The sequence below is a fragment of the Polyodon spathula genome, chromosome 2, assembly GCF_017654505.1.
Source record: "Polyodon spathula isolate WHYD16114869_AA chromosome 2, ASM1765450v1, whole genome shotgun sequence".
In the NCBI taxonomy this organism is placed as follows: Eukaryota; Metazoa; Chordata; class Actinopteri; order Acipenseriformes; family Polyodontidae; genus Polyodon; species Polyodon spathula.
In genome coordinates, this window is record NC_054535.1 from 71615218 (window position 1) to 71641667 (window position 26450).

At 36.8% G+C, this 26450-nt stretch overlaps 1 protein-coding gene across 2 annotated transcripts in view; it reads left to right on the forward strand.

Moving 5' to 3' along the window:
• LOC121299998 (ras-GEF domain-containing family member 1B) overlaps positions 1-26450 on the forward strand; it is a 132687-nt gene that overhangs the window by 91963 nt on the left and 14274 nt on the right. The window contains exons 1-4 of one of the 2 annotated variants that reach the window (XM_041228326.1): positions 18245-18508; positions 23813-23995; positions 24226-24348; positions 24467-24604. In XM_041228326.1, coding sequence (XP_041084260.1) covers positions 23819-23995; positions 24226-24348; positions 24467-24604 — 438 coding nt within the window. In that variant the 5' untranslated portion in view covers positions 18245-18508; positions 23813-23818. Of the gene's footprint in view, positions 1-18244; positions 18509-23812; positions 23996-24225; positions 24349-24466; positions 24605-26450 lie in introns of those variants that run through there. The other variant, XM_041228317.1, reaches the window with a different exon arrangement.

A 26450-nucleotide genomic window follows, 5' to 3' on the forward strand; every position in this document is an offset into this window, starting at 1 on the left:
TGGTTCAACCACCTGCAGTAGGGAGTATTCTTGTATTCATTAATCAAATCGAAATAGTTAATAAGTAAGTTGATTCAAATGTCATTTTTTTTTTTTTTACATTCCCTCACTATTTTGCAATCATTCTTAGTAGTTCTGGGTCCTTTTGTCCCCATATTGCGTTAATATCTTGTTTTCTCTAAAAGTGCATTACCTAGCTTGAGAATCCTAAGTGCCGGACAGCCTTCCTCACTCCATTCAAATCATGTGACAATGTAACCATTCCACTCTGCCAGCCCCATCTGCTGTATCTACTGTATCTAGATCTATCTCCCTATGTCTGTACATTTGTACAGTAGCCGGGGTGTGTTTAAAAGTCATAATGTTAGGGGATTTGAATGGAAAGAGGAAGTCCTGGCACTGTCTGGTACTTCAGACAAGCTCAAAGCCAAGAAAAAACAGATTTAGAGAAAAAAACAAACATATTAACTCAATATGGGAACAGCAGGACCCAGAACTACTAAGGATGATCGCAAAGACCATAAAAGCAAAGGAAATGTTAGAAAACTACCCATAACTGGGTTGAGAAACTGCAAACAAGGGCTGCAACAGTTGTATAAGCATCAATGGAGGTATGCATGGTGCCATATTAATATAAATCACACTGTTAATTAATTGCCTATTGTGACCTGTAACCTACTGGTAGTGTCTTTATGGCATTGAACTGGAGGTATAATGGTATGAAAACCTGAAGTCGTCGTTGTCAGTAAGAGATTTGTAGGGATTGGTAGGGAAGGACATCTTTGCTCTGCATCCCCCGGACCATGGTTTGAGAAACACTGTGATAACCAGTTAGGCATCTGAACCTTCTGTTATCATTGTATTTTTCCAAAAAGATGTAGTAAGTTAATTTCTAAGTCAGATTGTTTACTAAAAGGATCCAACCACCAACTGTGTGACTGGAAAATAAAACACTTGACAGCTGTGTTTACCACTGGGTCCAGTCCCGCCTCTTCAGTGACACTATGTAATTAATTTAAAAGCTGTGTTTACTACTGGGCTGGTCCCTCTTTAGTGACACTATGTAATGAATTTAACTTCATTGAAGTATGTGAACAGTTTCTTTCTAGTAAAGCTAGCACTTCACTGTATGAACAGTGTGCTTCACAAAACAGAAACAATAACAACACACTGTACTTTCCGTTACATCAATCATCATAAAGAAAATCTGTGCTTTTTTTCAACCTAGCTGAACTTCCCTTGAGTCTGGGACTTCATGTTACTGAGATGGATACAAATTGAGCGGCGTATTGCGTTCTTAGTGCTGTTGTCCACTGCTTTTAGACACAGGAAGTTTTGAGTCTGAAAGCATTAATGTTGACATTTACAAGGCAGTAGCTGAGAAGCGTTGACTTCTCCAAACAGTTCTTGGCAAAGATTTTATTTCCATTACCAGGAAATGTTTATTTATTTATGTATTTATTAATTACATTTGCTTAAAATAGTTCTGAAACACAAACCATCTGGAAATGATACACATAATATCTTGTCAGGCATTTGGCATATTGTAATCTTTCCGGTTTCATACTATTGCATCTCTTTGTTGAACTGTCCTGTAAAATAACGCTAAGGCTTTGGGGGACTGACAGTCTGCAGGGTCATGTGAATAACATGTGTTCTTTGAAGTGAACTGTTACATAGACAATGTTTTATATAACAGCATACGCTATATTACATGACCTAAGAGTGGCCTCGTGCAGCATACAGGGTTGGTGTTAGAATTGTAAAAGCAATATGTGTAGTAGGTCAGTGGAACTAAGAAGCCAGTGACATTACATTATTAGTCTTAAAGAGATTCAGAGTCATTCAGTCCCTGTCTTTAGCATGGAATCCAGACAAAAAAGATCAAAATAACCTATGTTGCTCTTTGAAAAAAAAAAGTGCCTGGAATAATAATGAAACTCCTTTGTAGATCTTCCAAAGAGAGATGCATTAAATCCACTGACATTTACAAGGGGCTGGTAATACTAAAAGAGAGCAGTTAAGTGACCAGACCCTTCCAAGGTTGTATCTCACAGTCACCTCGATCTCCTGGCATTCTGCTCAGAAGATTGCCAGGAAACCCCCTTCCGTTTTTTAGTGAGGGTTGAAAATGTGTTGCATCCTCGAACTAAAGGGAGTGTCAGCAGATCAATATATATACATAGTCATGGTGTGATCAAGTCTCAGGGACCAAAGACTCATTCATATATTGAAGTTTGAGTTACATATCTAGTGCCAAATCAATGGTATGGCCTCTTGTTTTTTTGTTAGAACCTGCAGATCTGTTGTATTACTATACTGTGCACACTGTGTATATGCCCATGTTTCTCATGGTACTGGGTGGGGAGTGAGAATCAGAGGGCGTTTCTTTGGTTGTTGTCCAACAATTTCTACTACTTCCTTGACTTCAAGAGCCTCCCAGCTGACAAGCATAATTGTCTGTTTCTCACACACAGAGCAGGCATGATAGATACAAGAATGGAGGAAGGCCTGAAGAAATGGGGCAACCCCTTATAGCTGACCTTGGTTATTGGGAGGGAAGAAAACCCAATAGACCCAAATATCCTTTAGAATCTATGCAGCTATCTATACTGCAATTTGATTTTAAATCATGCAAAGATTAATATAGCTCAAAAACTTTTAAAACTAAATTCCATAGCCAAAATTAATATTAACACACATTATTAATGTTTATGAACTCTAGTATTAAAGGAAGCCCCTGTGAGAAAATCAGAGATCCCCTCTCCTGTGGTCTGGGGACACTTGTGTGGTACCAGCATTTACTACAATAAATATTATATCCCATGCTAGAAAAAATGAATTAATACTGAAACATAATCACATAAGAGAGTACAATGGAATATTTTTTGTAGTTTGATTATTATATTTTTATGAGAGTGTTAAAAATATTACCAGTAATGTTGGTGTTTTTATGGAAAGATTCGCCTGGTCTCTATTCTGTTTCATTCGTTTAGTTGTTTTCACGCTAATCAGAGCTTGAAACCTATACAACATCTGACCTCACTGTGTTTAAATAACATTTATTTAAAGACATTTAAAAATAATACTGTATTACTGTATATGCTAAAGTTAGTATTAAAAATAACACACCAAAAATACTAGAATTCTTATTATTTATGCAGGATCTGAAACATTTGATATTCTATGCATTAAAACCTTTTGTTTTGAATCTTTTAATCCATTTTGAACACAAACTCTTTATCTACTTTCTATCCTGTCTTTCAACTTTTCTTCTATTTTTAGTTCATTTTCAAGCTCTAAGCCCTGAGGCAGTTTAATTCAATTAAAAGCAATTACTATGTCAATACAAGCATCTTTCAGACATCAGTTGTTACTGATGAGAATGTGGCAAGGTCTTAGACACAGACTTCATTGAAGTATGTGAACAGATTCTTTTTTCTTTCTGTTGCTTGTGACCCTGTATCCTCACTGTTCACCAGTCCCATATAGTTCAAAAACTAGTGTGTGAAGTGTATTAAATGGAACATTGTAGATGCAATAACCAAATTAAATGAAAGAAGCTAAATAAATAAATATTAATCTAATTTTCATGGATAACTGTGGAAAAAAAACGGTTTTGGATAACTGAATCCCAGAACACCACACAGAACAAAAACAGTTTCCATAACAACTTCATAGCAACCATGAGATACTAAGTCCCAGGTGCATTTATGGGGAGTTTTATCATTGGTTCTCAAGGGCAACCACTAGGCTTACTGTATTCATCCTTTTAATAACATAATTTAATATTGTAACAAACATTTATATACGGAGCAGTTACTACACTTCTGTACTGTTGCTATTTAAAAAAAAAACAAAAAAAACAAACACTTAAAATTGTATGACTTTATTTAAAAAAATAATGTTCTAAATAAAATAAATAATCCAATGTATGTCTTGTAAACCATAGCCATTTTATGCATTCAATTCACTTTTCTTTCCCACATGACCATCCAGACTCCACAACGTAGACAGGAGCCAACAAAAAGAGAACACTGTGTTTTAGGTTCATCCTGTTTATCTCACACATCAGTCAGTTTTCATTTCTGGCTCCAACCCATCCACCTGCTTAGGATGGTCATACAGCATTGTAAAATTCTGTGACTTCAGCTTTTACTCTGACTTTCCCTCTCTCAAGATCACATGGAGATTCCTCTAAATCTAAGCACCCTTCCTGCTCAACAATACACAAGCATAACGATATTAATTAGCATGAGACAGACTTGTAATATGTGTGGTTGTTTGGTTTAAGCACAAGTCCACCCACTTCTCGGCACGAGAAATGCTCATGTTGATAAGAAAGAATGATATATTAGGACAGTTATATAGTTTATATGTTTTATATGTTTGTTATATAGCACTTATGGATATGGCTAGGTACATTAATTTGATAATTTAGTCATTAATTACAATAAACAAAACAAACTGTGCCGCAATGCAAAGCAATTAAGCTGTCTGTAGGTGGGGTTGTCACATTAGAGTAGTAACTCTGCTCTCTGGCTTCTGTTTTCCACTTGATAAACAAGTCATAGTTAGCATAAGGCTTAAGATCAGCATCAGCTGTCAGAGATATCACAGGTTGTATTCTCTTTGATGTTTCCAGGTCCTATTCACATTTATCATTCCTTATACTAATGTCAAAACATCTTCATGCTCTCAAAAAAGAATCAGAGATGTTTTTCACTCATTTCAGTAAAAAGTAAAGGGTTAAACAATTGATAACATTTGATCTGTTTTCACATGCATCTAAGAAGCCATTGCATGGTTCCTGCTACAGCACAGAACTATATCTTAAAGCTGACCTTTGAAAGACCACAGATAATCCATCCTATTAACCAGGTTATTATAGCATGTGGCATATTATAGCATATTTCAACTAGTTATGTTAAACAGCAATGTGATTGTAGATAGTAACCAATTTAACAAATCTGACTGATGTTCCTATGTTGTCACATTTACAACCTCATTAATAATAACAATATAATAAACATCAGTGGTGGTGAAACTTATGCACTGGACTTTGAGCGAGCAGATCCCATGTTTACGCAACTTAATTAAAATCCTTTCTATCAGTATCAACAAGGTAGGTCATGTCTATTTATGGGGATAGAAAAGGTAATTTGAAAAGGTTAGAGATAAGGATGATTTTTAATACCAAACTACCTCCTGCAGTGTTTTGTTCTTCTAAAATGAGCTTGTGAGTATGTGTGTGGGTAAAGGACCTTGGGTCTGGTACAGTAAATGTCTCATTCACTGGAGTAAAGAAGTGAAAACATGCTGTGTGGGAAGAAAGTGAAAGGCTTGAAGCCAGTGTTTTTCAAGCTTTGATTCTCTAAACAGCTACAATACCAAGGGATATATGTATACTGGTGTACCATAAAACCACTTGTGGGGTCATTACTCTGCTCATCGAATGAGAGCTGTACCAACCTTCCAGTAGAGCAGACGCTGGGAAAAGAAGACTGAAAAATTAAGCAACCATCCCATTTCCCTCACTAATGGGTGGTTTCCATGGTGAATTAGTTTGGACATTCTTCAAAAAGAAGTGTTTCCTTTGACAAAGACTACGCCAGTTTAGTATTACTTAGAGACAGTATTAGTAGCCTAAAAAGGCTACTGAAAAAATGTGGCTGGTACTCTGACACCCTTTGTAAGTTGAGAAGAACATTCGGTGCTAAACTCGCTAATGAGAACAGCACATGAAAAGGTTTGTTTATACAATACATTGCTAGTCATTCAATGGGCTTATTCGATTAAAGGGCATTATTTATGTAACCTTTATTTACCAGGAGGCCAAATTGAGCTTTAAAATATCTTTTGCAAGAGAGGCTTGAATTTCAGTACTACAAAGGAGTGATAAACAATGTATTACAGTCTATTTCATTCCATTAAAGGTGTAGCTTTTATATGTAGTTAAGGTGAATAAACTAGAAAACCATTCAGAACAGCAACTTTCACTCAGATCTACTCATTGGTGTCACAAATCTCACTAATCTGGTGGCAGGATACTGTGTTAGAAATTCAGCACCTTAGCACATAATTAAGACCTGTATAATTGAATCAATATGGTTGTCTAAACATTGTAATCTGTTCATGTTGAGAGCTCTTCACACAATCAGATATGCTGATATGCTAATGACAAACTGAAGCCCTTAAGCCTTCAAATGGTTTTAGGCATACTACCTTTATAAGGCAGTTTGGATCACTTTGTAGAGTTGCTAATTTCTAAGGGCAGCTTTAAAGATGCTAAAGTATTTTCTGGCTAAATTAAAATGCACAAGCTTTAAGTAAGCTTTGTATTTTCAATGGAAATTGTACAATTTATACTTGAAGCGCTCACGCTAATCAGCAGAACTGTTCGTAACAGACAGTGTAGCTGCATAGAATGCTGTGCATGCAACATAATACTATAACTGATGACCCTTCCAGTGTAGCATGGGGATACCAACCAGAGGGTATGTTTTAATTATTGCGAATAATAACGTTTTAAGGTGACAAAAGAACTGAGAATATATAATACGAGAAGAAGAATATGCATACATGACCACTGGCAAAAAATCTGAGATCAAAGCCAAAGGCAATGGTAAATCATTTTAAAGGTATGTTTTTGTGCTACTAAATTAAGCAGTTGATAGGTTTGTTGTTCAACAATTATACCTTAAATCCCTCAGTTACCAGTAAGGAGAATTAGTAATTCTAACAGAAAGTTGACTCTCTCTCTCTCTCTCTCTCTCTCTCTCTCTCTGTCTCTGGAGACTGCTATGTCTAATATGTATGAAGTAATGCATTACTAATCACTGGACCTTCTGGAACTGCTGTGAGCAAATTGGCAGCTGACCATAGTGACCAGCTTATCTACAAGGAATGTAAGCATTAGGTGACATAATTAGACTGTACATTCTGTTCTGCACTTTTGCAGAGAACGAACCTCATCTTGTTAAAGTTTGGATCCATCAGTTGCCTCCTTTGGTCAGGATTTTGCCAACATGAGTACAAGGGCAACTAGACAGACAGACAATCAGGACACTACATACCGTCTCAAACTATTTGGATTTCCAATGAATGTGTTCCTGAGATCTTAGTGTTGTGCTGTGATCCCTTAGAGAAGAACACCTCTTGACTACCATTGACGAAATGATATCTGTGGACCGTATATACACAATCATCTCACAAGGCATATGATCACGGCACATTTAGAGTCAGCTTACTTCCAGTCATAACTGAAGTGACTCACTCAGCCCAATCAGAGGGCATGCTGTGATTACAGATCCTTATGGGGGTTAGAACAATGTAAAAGAAGGGACAGAACCGCAGAAACACAGTGAATAGCAATCTAATGTTAATTATGAATGTCACAATAAATACAGCAAAGCGTAGTAAACCATTTATCCGTAGAAATATTTGATAAAAAGTCCCTGTGGAAGGGTGGTGGGTAATTCACTGACACAGGAGACAGACATGTGAATTTTGCAACACCGCACAGGTGCCCAGTTTTATTTCAGGGTGCTGTTTTTTTTCTTTAATCCCGCAGATGGCGCTGTGGGTCCGTGGTCTGATTTACCATCGATGGTAAACAGAACCATGGGCATACCAAGCGATGGTACACAATACCGGCGCCCTTGCAGGTGCTTTGAAACAATAGTTCAAAACAGAAGGCACAAAGAAACAGGGAAAATAAAACAGTAACAAAAACTACAAAGAAAAGGTGCTGCACTTTGCAGCGATATCCCGGTCGCCGCTGCCCGTGCGACCCGGATCACCGTCCTACACTGCCGGCTCACTAGCCTGCTCTGATATACTAATCAGGGGTCTGCCCAAGGGTTCCCCGCCCTCAATGTCTCGCTCTGAACCTCAGTTTCTTTCTCTCCCACTGGTTCTCGGTCGTTGACCAGCGCTTCCGCACTCTCAGCGCGTTTAACAGGGCAGATGTGAGGAAACAACAGAGCGTTAATTTATAGGGCTAACAATCTCCCAAGATGCGCCTCTCAGCCATTCAGAGAGGGGGAAAGTCCGCACACCCATTTTCCCACCTCCATGTGTCACTGCCATGACTCACAGGTAGTTGTTGGACGACTGCCGTCCTCTTCCTGCAGCCTGTGAACACGCCAGCAGAGTCAGCACAGATCTCTCCCTGTTACATTCCCAAATGCATATTATGAGTAAGTTTACCATGGTAACTGCTACTGCTGCCAGAGAACAATACGTTTGTGTATGTATGTGTGCAGTATGTGTAGTCTGTTTGTTGCAACTGTTTAGCTAAAACATTAACTAATTCAATGCATTTTAGCAAATAATTTCCCTTCCTTGGATTAAGTAGCATCTCAAATCTGAAGAGTGAATTCAACCAAACAATACACATTATTCTCTGTTGTGTTGTGGCTTTTACGGTTTAAACGTGTTGAAAAAGGAATAACACAAATGTTTCTAATGGAATTGTGTGTTCAGGGGGTGAAAGTTTGGTTGAATAGCAGCATAATAAACAGGGGAATAGTCCATGTCATAACACAGCTATATTCTTGTGCTGTGGTGGTTAGAATCATTTTTATTTGGGTGAAGCTCTAATTTATTGGGTGCAAAGCTTTATAAAAAGTATGTATGAGAAATGGTTAAAAACTGGGAAACACACATAAATACATACATACTTGAGATAAGACATGTATTTTGTATGTGTATATATATATACACACACAGAAGTTTGGGTTTGTATGCTTCAGAAGTCCAGACAAGCAATAAAAGCCTGTTTGGATATTTATAGTAGTCTCCTAGGGGAGAGTATTTGAGGCAGATTAGAATGGTTGAATTCATAGCCTCTGAAAAACATGAAGAGGAAATGGAAAAGTGCCAAAGATTTGAACCTCTCAGGGTTCTTGCTCCCCAGCATGATTTTTTTTTCCCAAGCTCCAATGCACTGACATAGTCTTCTTATGCGTCGTACATTTTATTTGCTCACTGACCTATTTTTTTACTTTGCACTTTATCAGTACTGCAAGCTGTGGAACTTATTATAATATGTCATATCTAAATGCAATGGTTTAGGATGTATCTCAGTTTAAATGTCATGTTTGACTTTTTACTGGTTGAAAGAAATTCACTAAAGCAATATTTGTATTTTGGTCAAAATTTCTTACACAGTGGACATTATCTTTCTATTTCTATAATATTAAAAACTTAAGTTAAATTGGTTAAGTCAGAATTTACCATTGATTTGTTGGCCAGGCCTACACTAAGCCAACATCATAAACAGATGTGGTCTGCTGTCCTTCATAGATCCTAACCTTAATGCTCTAAGGCAGTCCGATTTGTCTGCTTGCTGGAAAGGCTCTATTTTAAATGCCTAGATTTTATTTTAGGCTGCATCCTTGGTGCAAGCTCCTCTATGTGTGGTGTCTTATGTACAGCAATATATAATAATATATAGGTTGTTCTTGGAAATACTTAAGAAGGTGAAACAAAATGTAGATGATAACTAAAGTACCAGATTGTCTGTCAGCCTTAACATTTTTAAAATCCTGTAGCAACTGTCCTCCTGGCTGCTTCTCCAAGTGTGTGAAGATAACACTGATTATATTGAAGCTAAGATGTCTTAATGGTTACTTGGAGTTGCTACAGGGTTAGGTCAGTTATGGTTGACAGAGCAAGGACTGTGATTTTAGCTACCTAATTTGTCTAATAGGGTGCATTCTGTTGGAGTATCCTGGCACCCTAAAGAGAGAATTCCATTCAAATGTCTTTGGTTGCTTTAAGATAAAGATGGCAATACTTTGAATGGGATGATAAACTCTTATAAATGACTAAACAAAGCAGAAATTAAATCAACTATGGGACATTAGCAGATCAAGCCTGTCTGAAGATCATAGGGTTTACTACAAGGACAAACTAGTAGTAGGGGCATTACTGTCATAATCCTCATTGTATGCATTTTTAGGTTTACTCTTTACTCTTTTAATTGTTCTATTTTTACAAACCACATTTGTTATTTCCGTTTTTAATTTCAGTTTTATCAAATTCTATATTAGACTGTTTTTAATTTAATGGTTTAATTGTTCATTTGTGTGTGTGTGTGTGTGCGCAAAGTGCTTTGGGATCCTTTGGTGAATTGTTGTTGTTAAGATAAATTCTGTTTTTAATTGAAAGAGGATCTGCATTTTTAGACTTTCAGGTAAAACATAGCATGTCGGTACAAGCATTGAGTCCTATGCACTTTTGTTATGATAAAAATGGCAAAACAATCCAAGTTTAAATATTTCAGTGTACTCTTTTCTCTCTGCGATTATTAGGCATTTTCCCCTAAGTATATTCTTATAAGGATGTTTGCACAGATACCTCAGGTACCTATCTAAAGGTGGAACAGCTTCTGCCAGCAATGTCCATGTGTAGTCAGGTAAGGATAAAGGAAAATTCTGATTTTAAGTTTTAAAAAAATTCTAAATTCTATATTTGTTTATTTGTAATGTATGTTGAGCTTTGTGTTGACATCGTCAACATGAAACTCTAATAGAAAAACTTTGAACTGCACCCTACAACTAGACATGTGTCTTATATAGGTAGCTCTATAAACAATGGTTTCATTGATCAGCTCTTTAATTTAGTTTTCGTGGATTCATTGCAATTTGATATTCATGAAGCTGTTTCAATAACAACACATTTAGTGCATACAACCCCTGATTCACTGAATCAACTGCATGCTCTATTCAAACAATGCACTTCCGTCGCTGTTCAGTGAATACAAACCCCACCGCTTTACTGAATCATCAAAATGGAGGTGTACAAACATGAGCTAAAGCATTTTTCAATGCATGAGACCTTCAAATGGGAGAGGGTATTTAGTGTGGTGCAAATAAAGAAAATACTGCATAGCCACAAGAAGATGACGGAGACTGCGTGGTTTAGTGGTTAAGCAAAGGGCTTATAACCAGGAGGTCCCTGGTTCAAATCCTGGCTCACTCTTTGACTGTGTGTGAACCTGAGCAAGTCACTTAACCTCTTTGTGCTCCATCTTTCGGGTGAGACATTGTTGTAAGTGACTCTGCAGCTGATGCAATGTTCACACACCCTAGTCTCTGTAAGTTGCCAGTCGATAAAGGCATCTGCTAAAGAAACAAATAATAAAAAAAATAGTGATGTTAGCAAGCTGCCAGATTTCAACTATGGAACCATTTTTTATTATCATTAGCACATACCAAACCTCAAAAAAATCACATTTAATTCATGGGGCTAGTCTTCAGTCTAATATTCATTTTAGCATAATAATTGGAATATTTTACTTTTCTTGCTAATAATAATTTGGAGTAAAAAACTTGTCAAATCATTGTATCACTTTGTATAGGAGAGACCATTATTGCAAGCCATTGTTGATTTTTCATAGGATTTTTTTCTCTCACCACCTTCCCAGTTTCATTGCATTTTTATAATCCAGTCTAAGTAAAATAGTACACATATGTAAAATATGCCCTATAGCGCATTATTTGGTATATACTCAAAGGGCATCTTCATGTGGTTAAATATCAGAGTTACCTTAACTGAGGTATTCTTTTTTATTGTGTAGATTAACATTGTTTTATTTTCTGCTTTAGCCATCACATCTTGGTATCTTTTTAAAACCCCATAAATGTAGGTTCCTCTATTGCCTCAGTTGAGCTCACAGAATCTTGTACAAACTCTACTGTAAGTACATCAGGTACCCAAGGGTGCAACCATCAACCTATTCCTGTATATCAATCTGCTCCTCGTGGATGACCATGCATTGTGTGTTCAGTATGTTTTATTGATCTGTATCTTGCAGCTTCCAGATAATAAAATAAAGTATCTGTCAGACTGTTTTTAGACCTATGTGTGCAAGGTCACACAATTCCAGGGAACAAGGCTGTTGGCAGGAGGATTGCACAAACTGTGGCTGGAGTGATAGATAAGTGAGAAGCAGCTAGGCCTAAGCAAATTCCAGAAAAGGCAATGCATTATTTGCACCATGTCAGTGTTGTGATCAGGCTACAGCTTAACCACCACATGCTTCCCGTTAACACTGTATTCATAATGTTCTCGTATTGTTTTCCTGTGAGGCCACAGTCATACCCCCTCTAAGACGTTAAATTGTATGAAGAGAGAGAGAGAGAGAGAGAGAGAGAGAGAGAGAGAGAGAGAGAGAGAGAGAGAGAGAGAGAGAGAGAGAGTATCATGGTTAAAAAATGTAATTTATTTACCAACTATCTTAATATGATAAGAACTGTGATGACATACATGCATGCACAGTTAGTTTACAATTTCATGTTCAATTTTCTTGTTTTTAAAAGTAATTGTGTTGTTAGTATATGGTTCTGCATGTAAATTAAACATTTTTTGTTCAGTAATTGTTCATTAGTATCAAAGGGTACCCTTTTGAAGTTTTAACATGGTTTTGGTTGTGTAATGACACACTTCACTTTAATTGTCAGCCAACTGCAGGAGTGGAAACAAAACTAACTTTGAGACTGTGGACTGAGACTTTGTGTGTGTAATATATGGAATTAAAATGCATTAATTTTTTTTTTTTTTTTTCATTTAAAAATATTGTAGAGCCTACTCCAATGCCATGGCTACAAAAACAGGGCACGAGGGCCAAAACAAAAAGTTTACAAAAACAACACCATATAGGCTGGGTATTCACCTTCATTATACGGTTCACACATGTCATCAACACTCACCTAACTCCATAATGCATGAAGGTACCTCTTATTCACCTTTATACTTTATGGTGATCTACCTTCCCTGAACTAATCTTTACTCTTGTAAACAAACCCCGACTCTGGCTACCCGCCTGGCCATTGGTGGTATCTTCTGTTGGCTCCGATCCCCGGTTACTCTCACGGCAATTGGAAACTTTCAGCAAGATGTTTCACTATTTGTCCGGGTACTGTGGACAATGTTTAGACTGTCAGCTTATGACTTTGCAGAAGCCCTGAGGTGAATAAATGGGAGCATTTTATTCGTGAGGCCCCACTGGAACACATCTACCTGCTGATTAGATTCCACAGCTGCAAATCACACACAGTAGACAGGCTCTCTCTCTCTCTCTCTCTCTCTCTCTCTCTCTCTCTCTCTCTCTCTCTCTCTCTCTCTCTCTCTCTCTCTCTCTCTCTATATATATATATATATATTTATATATATATATATATGTGTGGCTCTCAAAAGTATTCACATCCCTTGGACTTTTTCAAGTTTTATTGTGTTACAACATGGAATCATAATGGATTTAATTAGGAGTTTTTGCCACTGATCAACACAAAAAAAGTCCATAATGTCAACATGAAAATTATAATCTACAAATTGTTCTAACTTAATTACAAATATAAAACAGAAAATAACTGATTGCATAAGTATTCACCCCCTTTGCTATGACACAGCTAAATAGGCTCTGGTGCAACCAATTGTCTTTAGAAGTCACGTAATTAGTTGAATGGTGTCCACCTGTGTGCAGTTAAGGTGTTTCACATGATTTCAGGTTAAATACACCTGTCTCTGGGAGGTCCCACAGTTGATTAGTACATTTCCTAACAAAAACTACATCATGAAGACGAAGGAACATTCAAAGCAAATATGGAATAAGGTTCTTCAAAAGCACCAATCAGGGGTATGATATAAGAACATTTCCAAGGCATTGAATATCCCCCGGAGCACAGTAAAGTCTATTAATAAGAAATGGAGAGAATATGGCATAACTTTGAATCTGTCTAGTACAGGCCGTCCTCAAAAACTGAGTATACGGGTGAGAAGGGCACTAGTCAGGGAGGCCACCAAGAGACCTATGGCAACTCTAAAGGAGTTACAGTCGGCTGAGCTGGGAGACAACGTGCATATGACAACAATAGCCCGGGTGCTTCATAAAACTGGCCTTATGGGAGAGTGGCAAAAAGAAAGCCATTGTTAAAAAATACTCACATCAAATCTCAGCTAGAGTTTGCCAGAAGGCATGTGGGAGAATCTAAGACCAAGTGAAAAAGAATTCAATGGTCTGATGAGATCAAAATAGAGCTTTTTGGCCTCAACACTAAGCTCTATGTTTGGTGCAAGCCTAACACCGCACATCATCCTGAGAACACCATCTCTACCGTGAAGCATGGTCTGCGTCAGGGCCTGGAAAGCTTGTGCAGATAGAGGGCAAAATGGATGCAGCAAAGTACAGAGAAATTCTGGCGGAAAACCTGCTGAAGTCTGCAAGAGACCTGGGACAATGACCCCAAACATAAAGCCAAAGCCCACTGGAGTGGCTTAAAAACAAAAAGGTCAATGTCCTGGAGTGGCCCAGTCAAAGCCCGGACCTCAATTCAATTGAGAATATGTGGAAAGAGTTGAAAATTGCTGTTCACCAAAGGTCCCCATCCAACATGACGGAGCTTGAGCAATTTTGCAAAGAAGAATGGAGAAAAATTACAGTGTCCAGATGTGCAAAGCTGGTAGAGACTTATCCAACTAGACTCATGGCTGTAATTGCTGCCAAAGGTACCTCTACCAAATATTGACTAAAGGGGGTATTTGTAATTAATTTAGAACAATTTGTAGATAGTATTTATCACTTTGACATTGTGGACTTTTTTTGTGTTGATCAGTGTCAAAAACTCCTAATTAAATCCATTTTGATTCCATGTTGTAACACAATAAAATGTGGAAAAGTCCAAGGGGGTGAATACTTTTGAGAGCCACTGTATATACCAGTAAATTAACATTCAAAACAATTTCACATGGTGGCAAATAATTACAATAAAACTCTCCAGATTGGGTGTTTGTCCCAAATAGAGCCATGAACCCATAACATTACGAATCAGTCTAAAGCAAAGCTTTTATCAGTGTGTTGTTTAAGCTGTTTGTCTTTTATAATAAAACAAATAAAACATCCAAGGGAACAGGCTTCACAGTGATTAGACTGTTTACTGTGGAGGCTTCTAAATGATGGCCTGCCCCTTACAGAGTTTTAAGTAAGATAAAGAATGCTGCTAAGAACTACTGTTGAAGCATCTGATTTCCCTCCAGACCTGGAAATCTCTTTTAATTACACCACCAGAGGTTTCATGTTTCTTCAATAGTCTTGTGTTTAAATTGTTGAGATGAATGAATTGTTGAAATAGTTTCTTCAGAAGTTAACCTACATTACCTTGGGGAGGTCAGTCAACTATGAGGCTAGCCTTTAACCTGAGCCTGCAATATGAGAAAGCAGGCCTTCACTCAACTGCATGTCTGTTCTTGGGTGGGGGTGGGGGTGGGTAACTGAGAAGCAATTACAAAAACAAAGTTTGTGTGCCATCCCATGTTTGCCAATATAGAGTTTTTTATTATTATTGACAGACTGACAAATGTTTATTTTATCTGTCTAGTTTTTAGTAAAAGTGACTGTTGTTTTGTCTGTATAAAATATTTCTCAAAAGGAAAACAGCAGAGTGGTCTGTGTTTGCATTTCATTCTTATACAACTTGTATATTTGTTAACCCATTTATTTTTATAAATGCTACACTATTTGTTGGTGTTTTTGTATCTTGTTTTCGTATTGAGTGTTTTGCAAATGCATGTACACCATGTGTTTTAAATCACAGGATACAGGTGAACTGATCTGTTAACTGTTAATTGTTAATTAGGCAGAAACCATTTTTGTGATGCTGTGTTCTGAAATTCCTTACACTGAGGGAGGCAGTTTCACGAAACACATCTGCAGCTCCATTCTGAATCGGGGTGGATATAAACGATTTTTTTTATCAATGATACAATGAAATAATAAAGGAATAATAATTGCACTTTTGAGTGCTTTGGATTGTTTTTTTAGTGGAGAGTGTGGGTCATTCTTTATCAATTTATTGTTAACACAAATATTACAATACTGCGTTCTATACAATGGCACCCTTCATGCATCATATATATATATATATATATATATATATATATATATATATATATAATATATATATATATATATATATATAAGATCACACAATGATGGCACATCTGCATGGGCTCAATTTGACTGCTAGTAACTCTTTATCCATTTTTGTAAACCCATTGGTCCAGTCCAATCTGTCTGGGTGTCAAAGACCTCTATTCTGTATGTTTATTAAGCCTAATTCAAGTATAAAGCTTATTAAGTATATCTGAAACCTACATTGAAAGTGATATAGGTATATAAACTACTGTGTTGCATGCAGGTTTAGTCTTATGATAATAACAAGTGTGAGGTACTGTACATTGTAAGTATTTCAGAACAGAAGAGTTTCAGTTCTTCATCCATAATTGTTTTTGACAGATGACATCACATGGGTGGTGTGCCATTTACTTCTGTGTCTGTGAAGGCTGCTGACAGGGGAACTAAAGAAAAAAACAGAAACATCTGAATCTCTGCTGGTAATTGTAAATGGGTTATTACTTAAAAACAGATGATAATAATAATAATAATAATAATAATAATAATAATAATAATAATAATAATAATAATAATAATGCCTCATCCTGAAGCTCAGAAACAGTTCATAATAGTATGGCTGTTTTTAAAATCATATTATCATTTTTTTTCTTAAATGGGAGCCAAGATTTGCCTCAGAAAGAATTTCCTATAAATTAACAAGCAGAAAATGTACAGTGGAAACCGTTTAATAGAATCACTGGTTAATTGAATCAGCTGCATATTGTAATAAAATAATTGCACTTTCTTTGCTGTTAAACCAACACAAAACCTACTGCTTTACTGAATCAATCTCTTAATGTGTTTAATATGAAAGTGTACAAACATGATCACAGAGTACATTTTCACTGTAGATCACAGGGGGAAAAAATCCTAAAATATTCTAATTCTACATACCGTACTGAAAGTATTAAAAATATAAATAATGCAATAGAAATACAAAGTCTCATTGAGTGACCTTTTTTCAATTCTATATTCGCAAACCAAAACATCTTTTCAGTGTGTATCCTCTGCCTATGTGTTTGTTGAGTTAAATATAATACCTATAATTGAGTGGGCAACCTGTAATGATGTCAGACACCAGCTAGATAAACATGTGGCTAACTCATGCAGCCCATTATATTTTTCAAGAGGTAAAACAAACAAACGAAAAACCCCACAGGATTGCATTAAAAGAGTAAAACCTAATCAAGCAGTTTCTAATGAGGCAATTCACATTTAATTATGGTGATGATAATGATTATTTTTAACCAATGTAAGCCTAGCAGCTTGTTTACAGTGTCTAATGAAAATAAATAAGCATGGGTCTTTTTACAGGCTTTTTGGTTTATGTTTCTCAATTATAACATTTCTTTACCCTGATATAGGGGTTGTTCTAGAATTTTCTTAAATTATTAGTGTCATGTAATATCAAGAATGATACATATATTGTATATTCAGCATGCTTTGAATCCTATTTTTGGGCCATTCAAGACATGCATCCAATATGCATATTTACGTATGTATGTATGTATGTATGTATGTATGTATGTATGTATGTATGTATGTATGGACTTAACTGTAGCTGGATGCGAAACATTTTGGTTTATGATCCCTTTTTCTTTGAGAACACATCATGAGCTCATAGGAAGCCTATTTTGTTGTTTTTTTATGTGTTCAGAACCAGAGCTTGCCTGGACATGTATTCTTGTGAATAGGACGGCTAGCAGATGTCCTGGTAATGGGACTGTCAATAGGGCAAAATATTGCTATTCACACAGTCTGCCAGAGTTCATTTGAATGCGTGTCAGCAACTTGTCTTGTAATAATAACAAAAGGAGGAAACCAATGAAAACATATTTTTCTTTAAGGAAAGTCCAATGGTTGCATTAAGTTATAAACAATTAAAACAAATGTTCGGTAATATACCTTAAAGCACACATGATGAAATGAAATGTTCAAAATAGTGTCTGACAGTGATACAATAAACAATATACAATAGTTTTTTTTCATCATACAAAAATATATAAAAGCATAGCAGCAATAGCATTTGCAAACATACACAGCACTCATTTGAGTTTAATTTACTTGCATTGTGTCTTGTTTTTAATTCTCATGCAGCTGTGTTAGTGCAGGTGGACACTGTACTTCACTGTGTCGATCAAGTGCACAGCTTATCGACTTGTCGGTAAGAATAAAGCAGTTTAAACATAGCTTCGGGAGTTCATCAGCTCCTATTGGCTGGCAGCGCTTTGTAGTGTAAATGCTTTCTTCGCTCTCTGGTCAACCAATTTGAATGTGCCGTGGTGTGCTGTAAACCTTTTCTTATTTAGTGGGCGGACTGTTTCAGAAGACATGTGCATGTGTCGCTTTGCAGAAAAACAGAAGCTCCTGCGTTCAGTGATATGCGGCTAGTTTCTAGTAAAGGATAAGTACATAAGCTTACTGCATGATTACATTGGCAAGATTTTGTGGAACCAAGTATACCTCGCTGTATGACTCGTTTGTGTGATTCTCCTCTCTCTACCGTGATATTTTGGGGCTAAGAGGAATTTGATCCCGTTTCTTTTTGAGGTACGTTTTGTATGTCAGTACTACTATTTACCTATGCTTATTTCTCATGTCTTAAAATATACTGATACATTTTCTTTAGGATGTATTTTATTTATTTTTTTTACAGAAAATATATAAATAAATAACAAATCCTAATGGATGTAGCCTGCCAAGAGAACAAAACGCAGCCAAGACTAGGCTAAGTGGTGGTTCAGTCAGTTAAAACAGATACGGGCAACTGGTTTCGTGTAAAATAGATAGATATCTGTATTCAGGAATGTTGTATCATTTATTCACCGCGTCAAAACGAAACATTTCATCTTCATTTTTGTTTTAAAATAGTTACATGTAGAACACCTTTACTATTTGTAATTGGTTTCGTTTTGTGACACACTTGGACATTGTATCTATCGTTTTTGTTTTCTTTGGGTGAAGGGTTTGGAAATCAGCATTTTTATCCCCATGTGATTTTTTTAAAACACAAGACATTTTTATAAACGGGAAGAACAGGCGTTAGTTGGAAGTCATTGATCTGCAAGTGCTTTCTCAAGAAGGGACATTGGAGTGCTTATGTCACAGTGATTGGCAAGATTTAGATTTTGATGACTAACTACTGTGCTTGTTAATATATATATATATATATATATATATATATATATATATATATATATATATATATAGGTGTGTGAGTACAGTTTTGTACAACAAAAGGTAGCTGAATCTCTTGCAGTGTGTTTCCTTTTGGGGCTCTTCTTGTCATCTTTAGAAGAGCCTACATGTTTGCCTGATGTCTTTAACTTTTGGCACAGTTTCCCCATGATAATTTGTATTATTCACATAAATTAAACATTTAAATGTGTGTCCTGTTTGTATTGGAAAGACATGCAGCAGGTGCCAGAACATGTTGATACAGATACCTATTAATTATTATAAATAAACTACACAGATAATATACTTCTATATGTATTTTCATACTGCAGTTGTATATATTAAAGCAAAGAATCATCTTATTGTTACCAATTACAGGTGTAATGTTTAATATTTTCATGCCACCCTTTTCCCATATACTACATACGAGTGTACGATATCAATCAATCAATCTTTATTTTATATAGCGCCTTTCATATTGGACCACCATCACAAAGTGCTTAAATATTATTATAAGATATCACTTAAAAAACAAAATACATTGTGTAGGCCTTATGGCATATTTGTAAGTTAATCAAACATAATTGTTATTGTTTTCCTTTGATCTTTCTCATGACTATAGATTATTAGCAGTTTAAAACAGTATAAAAGGTCATTGAAATGGTCTATTCATAATGTTATTTATAGTAGTTTTTAATAGTAGTATTTTTCAGATGGGAAATTGTCTAATATTACATGTGTTCTTAGACTTGACATGACATTTGACATGGAATTGCACATTATGCTATGGAGTCACATGTTTAAATGGTGTAGATTTCTAGACAGGAGGGTTTTTTGACATTCTGGCAAATAAACCAATACACAGCTTCATACATTTAATCAGTATTGCATTTCCCAGTTGGTTGACCCTTAAACTGAAAAACAAAAATCACACGCAGCTTCTCTGACTCAAGCTACTGAGTTCATGCAAAACGAAAAAAAATGTTGCTGTTTTTTATTTACAAATGATTTGCCTAGTACATTTTGATTGGCTGTGGCCTAGAACAGCGATGACACAATTTTTGCTAGCATTCCGAACATGTAATACAAATAGCGTCAGCAGCCATAGAAAATAACCAATGGGGAATATGTCTTTGTGAAGGAAAGCTCAAATATTTATTCGTGAAGTACTGCAGAAGTTTTTCTTGCATGTTTGTTTTAAATGCCACCCTGTAGCGAGGTAAGGGGGACTTTGACCTTTTGAGCAATTTTGGATTATCTTCAACCTGATACTTGAGTTTTCATATGCTGACTCACTGACTGTGTATTTGGCTTGTCAACAGTACAACTGCAACTAGCAGGGCTCTTGGGCTGCCAGAAATACCAAAGAATAAGCTCCTGAAATACTGTAAACTACTAAGAACATATCAGTTTGTGAATGACTGACACTAAGCAGGGTATACTTTGTCTCATATGCTAATTGTTGATATTTGCTATGAACATGAGCCTCAGATTATGAGAAGGATTTCCTTACAGAAGGTTTTTCATTTGTCTTGGGAGGATGTGTTTATTGCAAGCCAAGATCGCATTTCTAGCAATAGGTAGGATAATTCCATGAGACTCTTATTAATACCACTGTTGCATAGTTTTTTTTACATATATAACTGGATATCAAAGCAAGAGATGTTTAGGTCTTTTAATTGCCTTTGCAGTAAAGACATGTAAATGAGTGGGACAAGTATTTATATCGCGAGGTGTCTCACATAAATGGTCATACAGGTCTATTACTCTTAAACTCATAAGTGTAGGAACGATCTCCCTTTTCCTGCTTTTTATTGTTGTAATGTCTGATGCTTTTCAATATTATGCAATTAATACCTTGTTAAGACTGGGAGAAAGAAACAGGGACTATTTATTGTGTTTATTCACTGTTGTCTGTAAATTCAAACACATCCTTCCCATCACATAGGCCTGTTCATCGGATGTGAACCTAGCTCCCCATGCTTCTGCAGCATGACAAATAAATGATCAATTTTTCAGAGTTTAAAGGGAAAGCTAAGAGTGAGAAATTTACATGTATAAATCCTTGTAGAAGTTAACATAGTAACAGCATAGAGAAGTGTAATAAAGTCCAGTGAAAGCATGTGTAAGCATGGGAAAACTGAAGGTTTCTGAAGGTAAATATGAGCTACATTGGTATTGCCTGGTGAATTCCAGTGAAGCAATCATCAATAATCTCTGACAGTCCACTTGTACTCCTGCAAACAGTTATTTTTGCTATTGCCTGCATCATGGTTATTATTATTATTATTTTTTTTACTGCAGTTTCATTTCATTCATATAAACCCATTTAATCTAACTCTTACTAAGTAACTGTCACTTTTTGTACTATGTGGTTAAAAACTGAATACCCGTACTGTACATTTAAATAGCATCTACACCAAGCCCTAGCAATAATAACTCATAGCATCTCCTCACTGCAAACACATTATTCCCAAGGGCTGTACCGTTCTTCATGTGTTTGCATGCGTGAATTCCCAGCCAGGGACAAAATCCCTGTATTACAGATTGTCTTAAGTCAGGTTGGTTCATGCAGTCAGGGCAGATAGATCCAATTTCCTTATAATTGTGTCAGAAAGACGCTACAGGCAGTTTCACAAATTATCATCACAAACAGAAGATCCTGGTCACCATGAAAAGCAGACAGGTGCTTGGTTTTATTTTATTTACTGCACCTTAAACAAATTAAAAGAGAAAACAACGAATATAAATAAAAACTTTTAAACTAAATATCTGCCACATTTTATAGCTTTTTGACTGTGATGTGAAACTGTCTCTTCCCAAGAACAACCTATTGTAATTATGCATGTTAAATGTACCCTTATTCGCTCAACTGTTTTTGTAACACCTGCATGTCACTCATTATCAGTATGATAAAATCCCCCCACCCTAAATCTGCTGCTTTTGGCCCTGATATGGCATACAGATTGGACACCTGCAACAAGAAACTAATAGTTACAAATTCTTTTTTTTCAAATTCATCAATCTTTTGTTAGACATAGATTATTTTCTGTTGCAGCTGTAAATAAAGAACCGAGGGAGAAAAAGCACAAACAACATTTGCATTCTTAAATTTGTGGCTCTTCCCAGAAGGCAATTTCATCACGTTCTGGTATTGCACCTACATTACTTTCAGGGAGAGTTTTGTGCAAGCACAAGCAGGGGGTTGCTTTATTCGGTGTGGTTAAAAACAATACTGTATTCTGAATAAATCACTTGCCATTTAGAAAATTGAACAGGGAATTACACATGATTAATTAGCTGCAGAATCAACTCTGAAGCACCAATTCAAGGAAAAGCACAGATAAAACAAATCTCTCATTCATCATTTCCCACTGGTTGTTTGTCTCATGATTTTTAAATGATTATGTATCCAGCAAAAAATACATAAGCATAGTTATGCTATCAGACAACTGCAACAGAGGTGGTGCATCTCATTAACTACTTCAATAGCATTTGTTTTGGGGGAGGGCGGTAATGATCAAGACATGGATATTATTTTACCACTGAGGAATGGGAGTCTAACACATGGTGGAACAGATGCAGAGGGCACTGACGTGACTTCTCATACGCCAAGCAATCCCTCATTTTGATGCAAATTTCTCATGACATCATGAAAAGAGGGATTAATGTGTCCAATATGGCTCCAACACCCCCCAGCCCCACTCCCTGTGTGCCCAACTGGCGACTCTGTAGCCAAGCAGCAGCGTCTCTTATTGTTTCTGATCCCCGTGCCCTGTGTTTGCTACTGAATGGGCTCATTGTGTGGAAGTGGGTCCAGAAGCGTCAGTCCTTTGCTGTGCACATCATCCCTCGGAATCTGGCTAATAGCTTAATAGCCTGCACACCAAAATCCTGTGTGAATAATCTTTTGTATGAGCTGTCGAAGAAAAGCCCAGCCAGGATGGACTGGTGGTGGCACACTGCAGCTGGGCCTTCTTGAAATCAGGTGGCTCATTAAGTGAGTGCAATCTGGAGTCAGCCTTTCAAAGGAAACTTTTGTAAACATCATGGGTTGAATAAGGCAGCAGGAATGTGTTCTGTGCAGATGATCTGGACACAAGTTGTTGTTGACGTTCCAGGGGGTGACCTTAGTTCACATTAGTTGTGATAGAAGAGTGTGACACACGCCTGTTTTTTTTTTTTTTTTTTACTTTGCTTGGCCACAGATGGATTGAAAAGACATGATAGTGACAATAGCCATGCTTTTTGTTTGAACCGTAGATCTGCACAGTCAAATAATTGTGAGATTTATTCATACGACAAATTTGTGAGTGATCCAGCACTCTGAAACATATGCTGCACAATTTGGGTGCTAATTTTATTTGTATGTAATTTGTTTAGTGTAACATCCCCTGTGCTTGAAAGGAAACATGTTTAAATTCTAAAGACACTCAGTGGTTGCCCCAAAGTATGTTCAACTAATTTGGAATGAATGAACATGTAAGGTATCTGTGTCAGGGATTGGGGAGGATCATATATAGTTTGTACTGATGGCAGTTTCCTCACTGCAGTTTCTTTTTTTAGGCTGTTTTATTTTTGAGGTCTCAGCATTTATTTTTCTGCACCTCAGCTGTTTATCTGTAATTAAACAAACTGATATTCTTGAATTTGGTCGTCTTTTTTTTTTTTTTTTAGGAAAGTATGCCACAAACGCCAGCCTTTGCGGCTATGTTAAACACCAACGGTTATAACCGAAACGTGTACCAAACCAAGGAGGACAGCTATGCGGGCCTGTATTACCATGACAACAGCCTTGTGTCAGGGTCCTTGGAGGCTCTTATTCAGCATCTAGTCCCCAGTGTTGATTACTATCCTGACGTAAGTTTGTGAAATATCTACTTGTTGACTCAGTCGTATATTTCTCTATTTTTTTTTTTTTTTAATAATTGTGTTAAAGTTTATGAAATTCCCTAGAGGCAGAGCACTTCCTCTAAAATGAATTGTGTTCTTGGATGTATTTTTGGTATTGCTTGATGAATTAATCTATGTAAATGCTAAAAAGGGATGTTATTTCTGTAACACAAATAATATGTTTTTTTTTATTCCAGAGAACATATATATTTACCTTCTTGCTCAGCTCTCGGCTTTTCATTCACCCCTCTGAGCTAATGGCCAAGGTCTGCCAGTTGTGTGTTGAGCAGCAGAGATTAAATGAACCAGGGACAGACAAGGTAAGGTTTTCACAATTTCCATAGCAAAGACAAGATCTACAACCAAATACATTGCCATTTGGAATTTGAGTCATTATAGTCACATTTTGGTAATTCCCATTGTTTCTAAACATTACAGGGCAGATTAAGAAAAATTGCCCCCAAAATCCTGCAGCTGCTGACCGAATGGACGGAAACATTTCCCTATGACTTCAGAGACGAGAAGATGATGCGGAGCCTGAAGGAACTGATGCACAAGATAGCCAGCGGTGATGAGGTGAGATATCTGAGGGTTTGTTCTATGAGTGTGGAATGCTAGCCCCCTTTAGGGAGACAGGGGGTGCTGTGGAGGCCAACAGCTGAACAATTCAGCACACTAATGTATTTGTACGCATAACTGCTGAAATTAAGCAAAGCAATGGTTCTGGCAGGGAGCTCACTAAACTCAGATCAAATCATGTAAATATCAAGCGTATTTTAGGCTCTTCCAGTACCAGACTTTGCCTCCTTCTCCCCAGCTTCCATCTGTTTTTTTTGGCTTTGTCTAACAGGAGAAGGCAGCTATCCTGCCCCCTTCCATGGTATCCCTTAGGCCAGCCTCTCCACTTATCTTAAAGCTAATTTATGGGCAGGGGTACCTCGAAAGGTGAGGCCAAAGGCCAAAGAATGTAGTATATTGTAATAGTGTCTAGTCTGTAATAAACAATCGATCTCATGAGCTTTCTGACTAAACCATGGTAGGGACAGACAAGCAAAAGCCAGTTGCCATTCTCTCATAGGAACACGCACAGCATGTGTGAGGCTTAAGGAGACTACTATGATGAAGAAAGGAGTACATGTGAAATATAAACGTGAAAAACTGGGCTGAAATTACATTGAGAAGGCAACTACATGGTGGGGTGGCAGGGGTCTGCAAATAATAGCTATTTTAGCCACATAACGCTTTGCAATGCCTGACTGCGTAAAGAGAAAAGAAGCATTTTTAGCATCCTCAGTGCTTTTGTCAGTGATGGTTACCAACTTCTCCTATGCAGCATTTGAATTGTTTAGCAACTGCTGCTTTAGTATGTGAAAAAATTCAACAGCGAGCCCCCCCCCCCCCCCCCCTCAGAGTAATCGTTGCTTTACAGACAATGTGACATTTGTTTATTTTAAGTTAAAAATAAACACTGGATATGCCAAGTTTCACGCAAAATAGCATAACAGCACAAGTTATATTTTAATCTGAAAGTTTGATCGAGGGTGACAGCAAAGAAGTGTTATTCAGAGTGATAAGTATACGTGTGTCATATTTTACATGTGGTATGTACCAAGTACCTTTTTAAGATAATAAAGTGCCCTAAGGCTTTTTCTGTCTGCTGTTCTTTTTCTCTCTCCATTATTGATCATTTTCTGTTATCTCTCGTACTGCTTCTCTCGCAGGGGTTTATCAGGGGAGGCATGCCAGCAACATGGTGACAAAGAACAGGCCGTAGAGGCAGCCAGTGATGGAACGCATGCTTACATCTGTTCAAACCAACACTTTTAAAAGTGTTTCCTTTTATAAATGATTCATCTCACTTTACAAGCGCCATCTATTGATTCCTCTTAACCTGAACGGTGTCATAGTGACCCCCAGTTCCATATGGAGCGTACAGTAATCCCTGTAAGAAAAATCATGAAATAACGTTCATTTTTAATAAGTTCCCTCTGAATATTCAGCACAAGAGCAAGGCATCATATCACATGTAATTGAAAGGTGACATAAAAATACATACAGCCTACCATATTGTTATAGTATGTTGGTCAAAAGACAAACAGGTGGATAGATAGATATTATATTAATGATGCATCCTTTTAAATATTTACAAAAAAGACCTATTACAAGAAATAAACAACTGAAAATACGTACTGACTTCTAAATCTGTCATATTCCCTAATGATTTGTTATCAGTTTTATAGAATGCACTGGTACTGATAGAATGCACTACAGGATTTACTTGTGTACTAGTTTTTGTTTTGTTTTTGCTCATACACAATACAGTAGAGAGAGACGTACAGTACTTGCAACAAATAACAAAAGTGCTGACTCTCTTTTAGTAAAAGCTACAGAGCGTTTTAGAAACAATGCCATTCATTTTGTG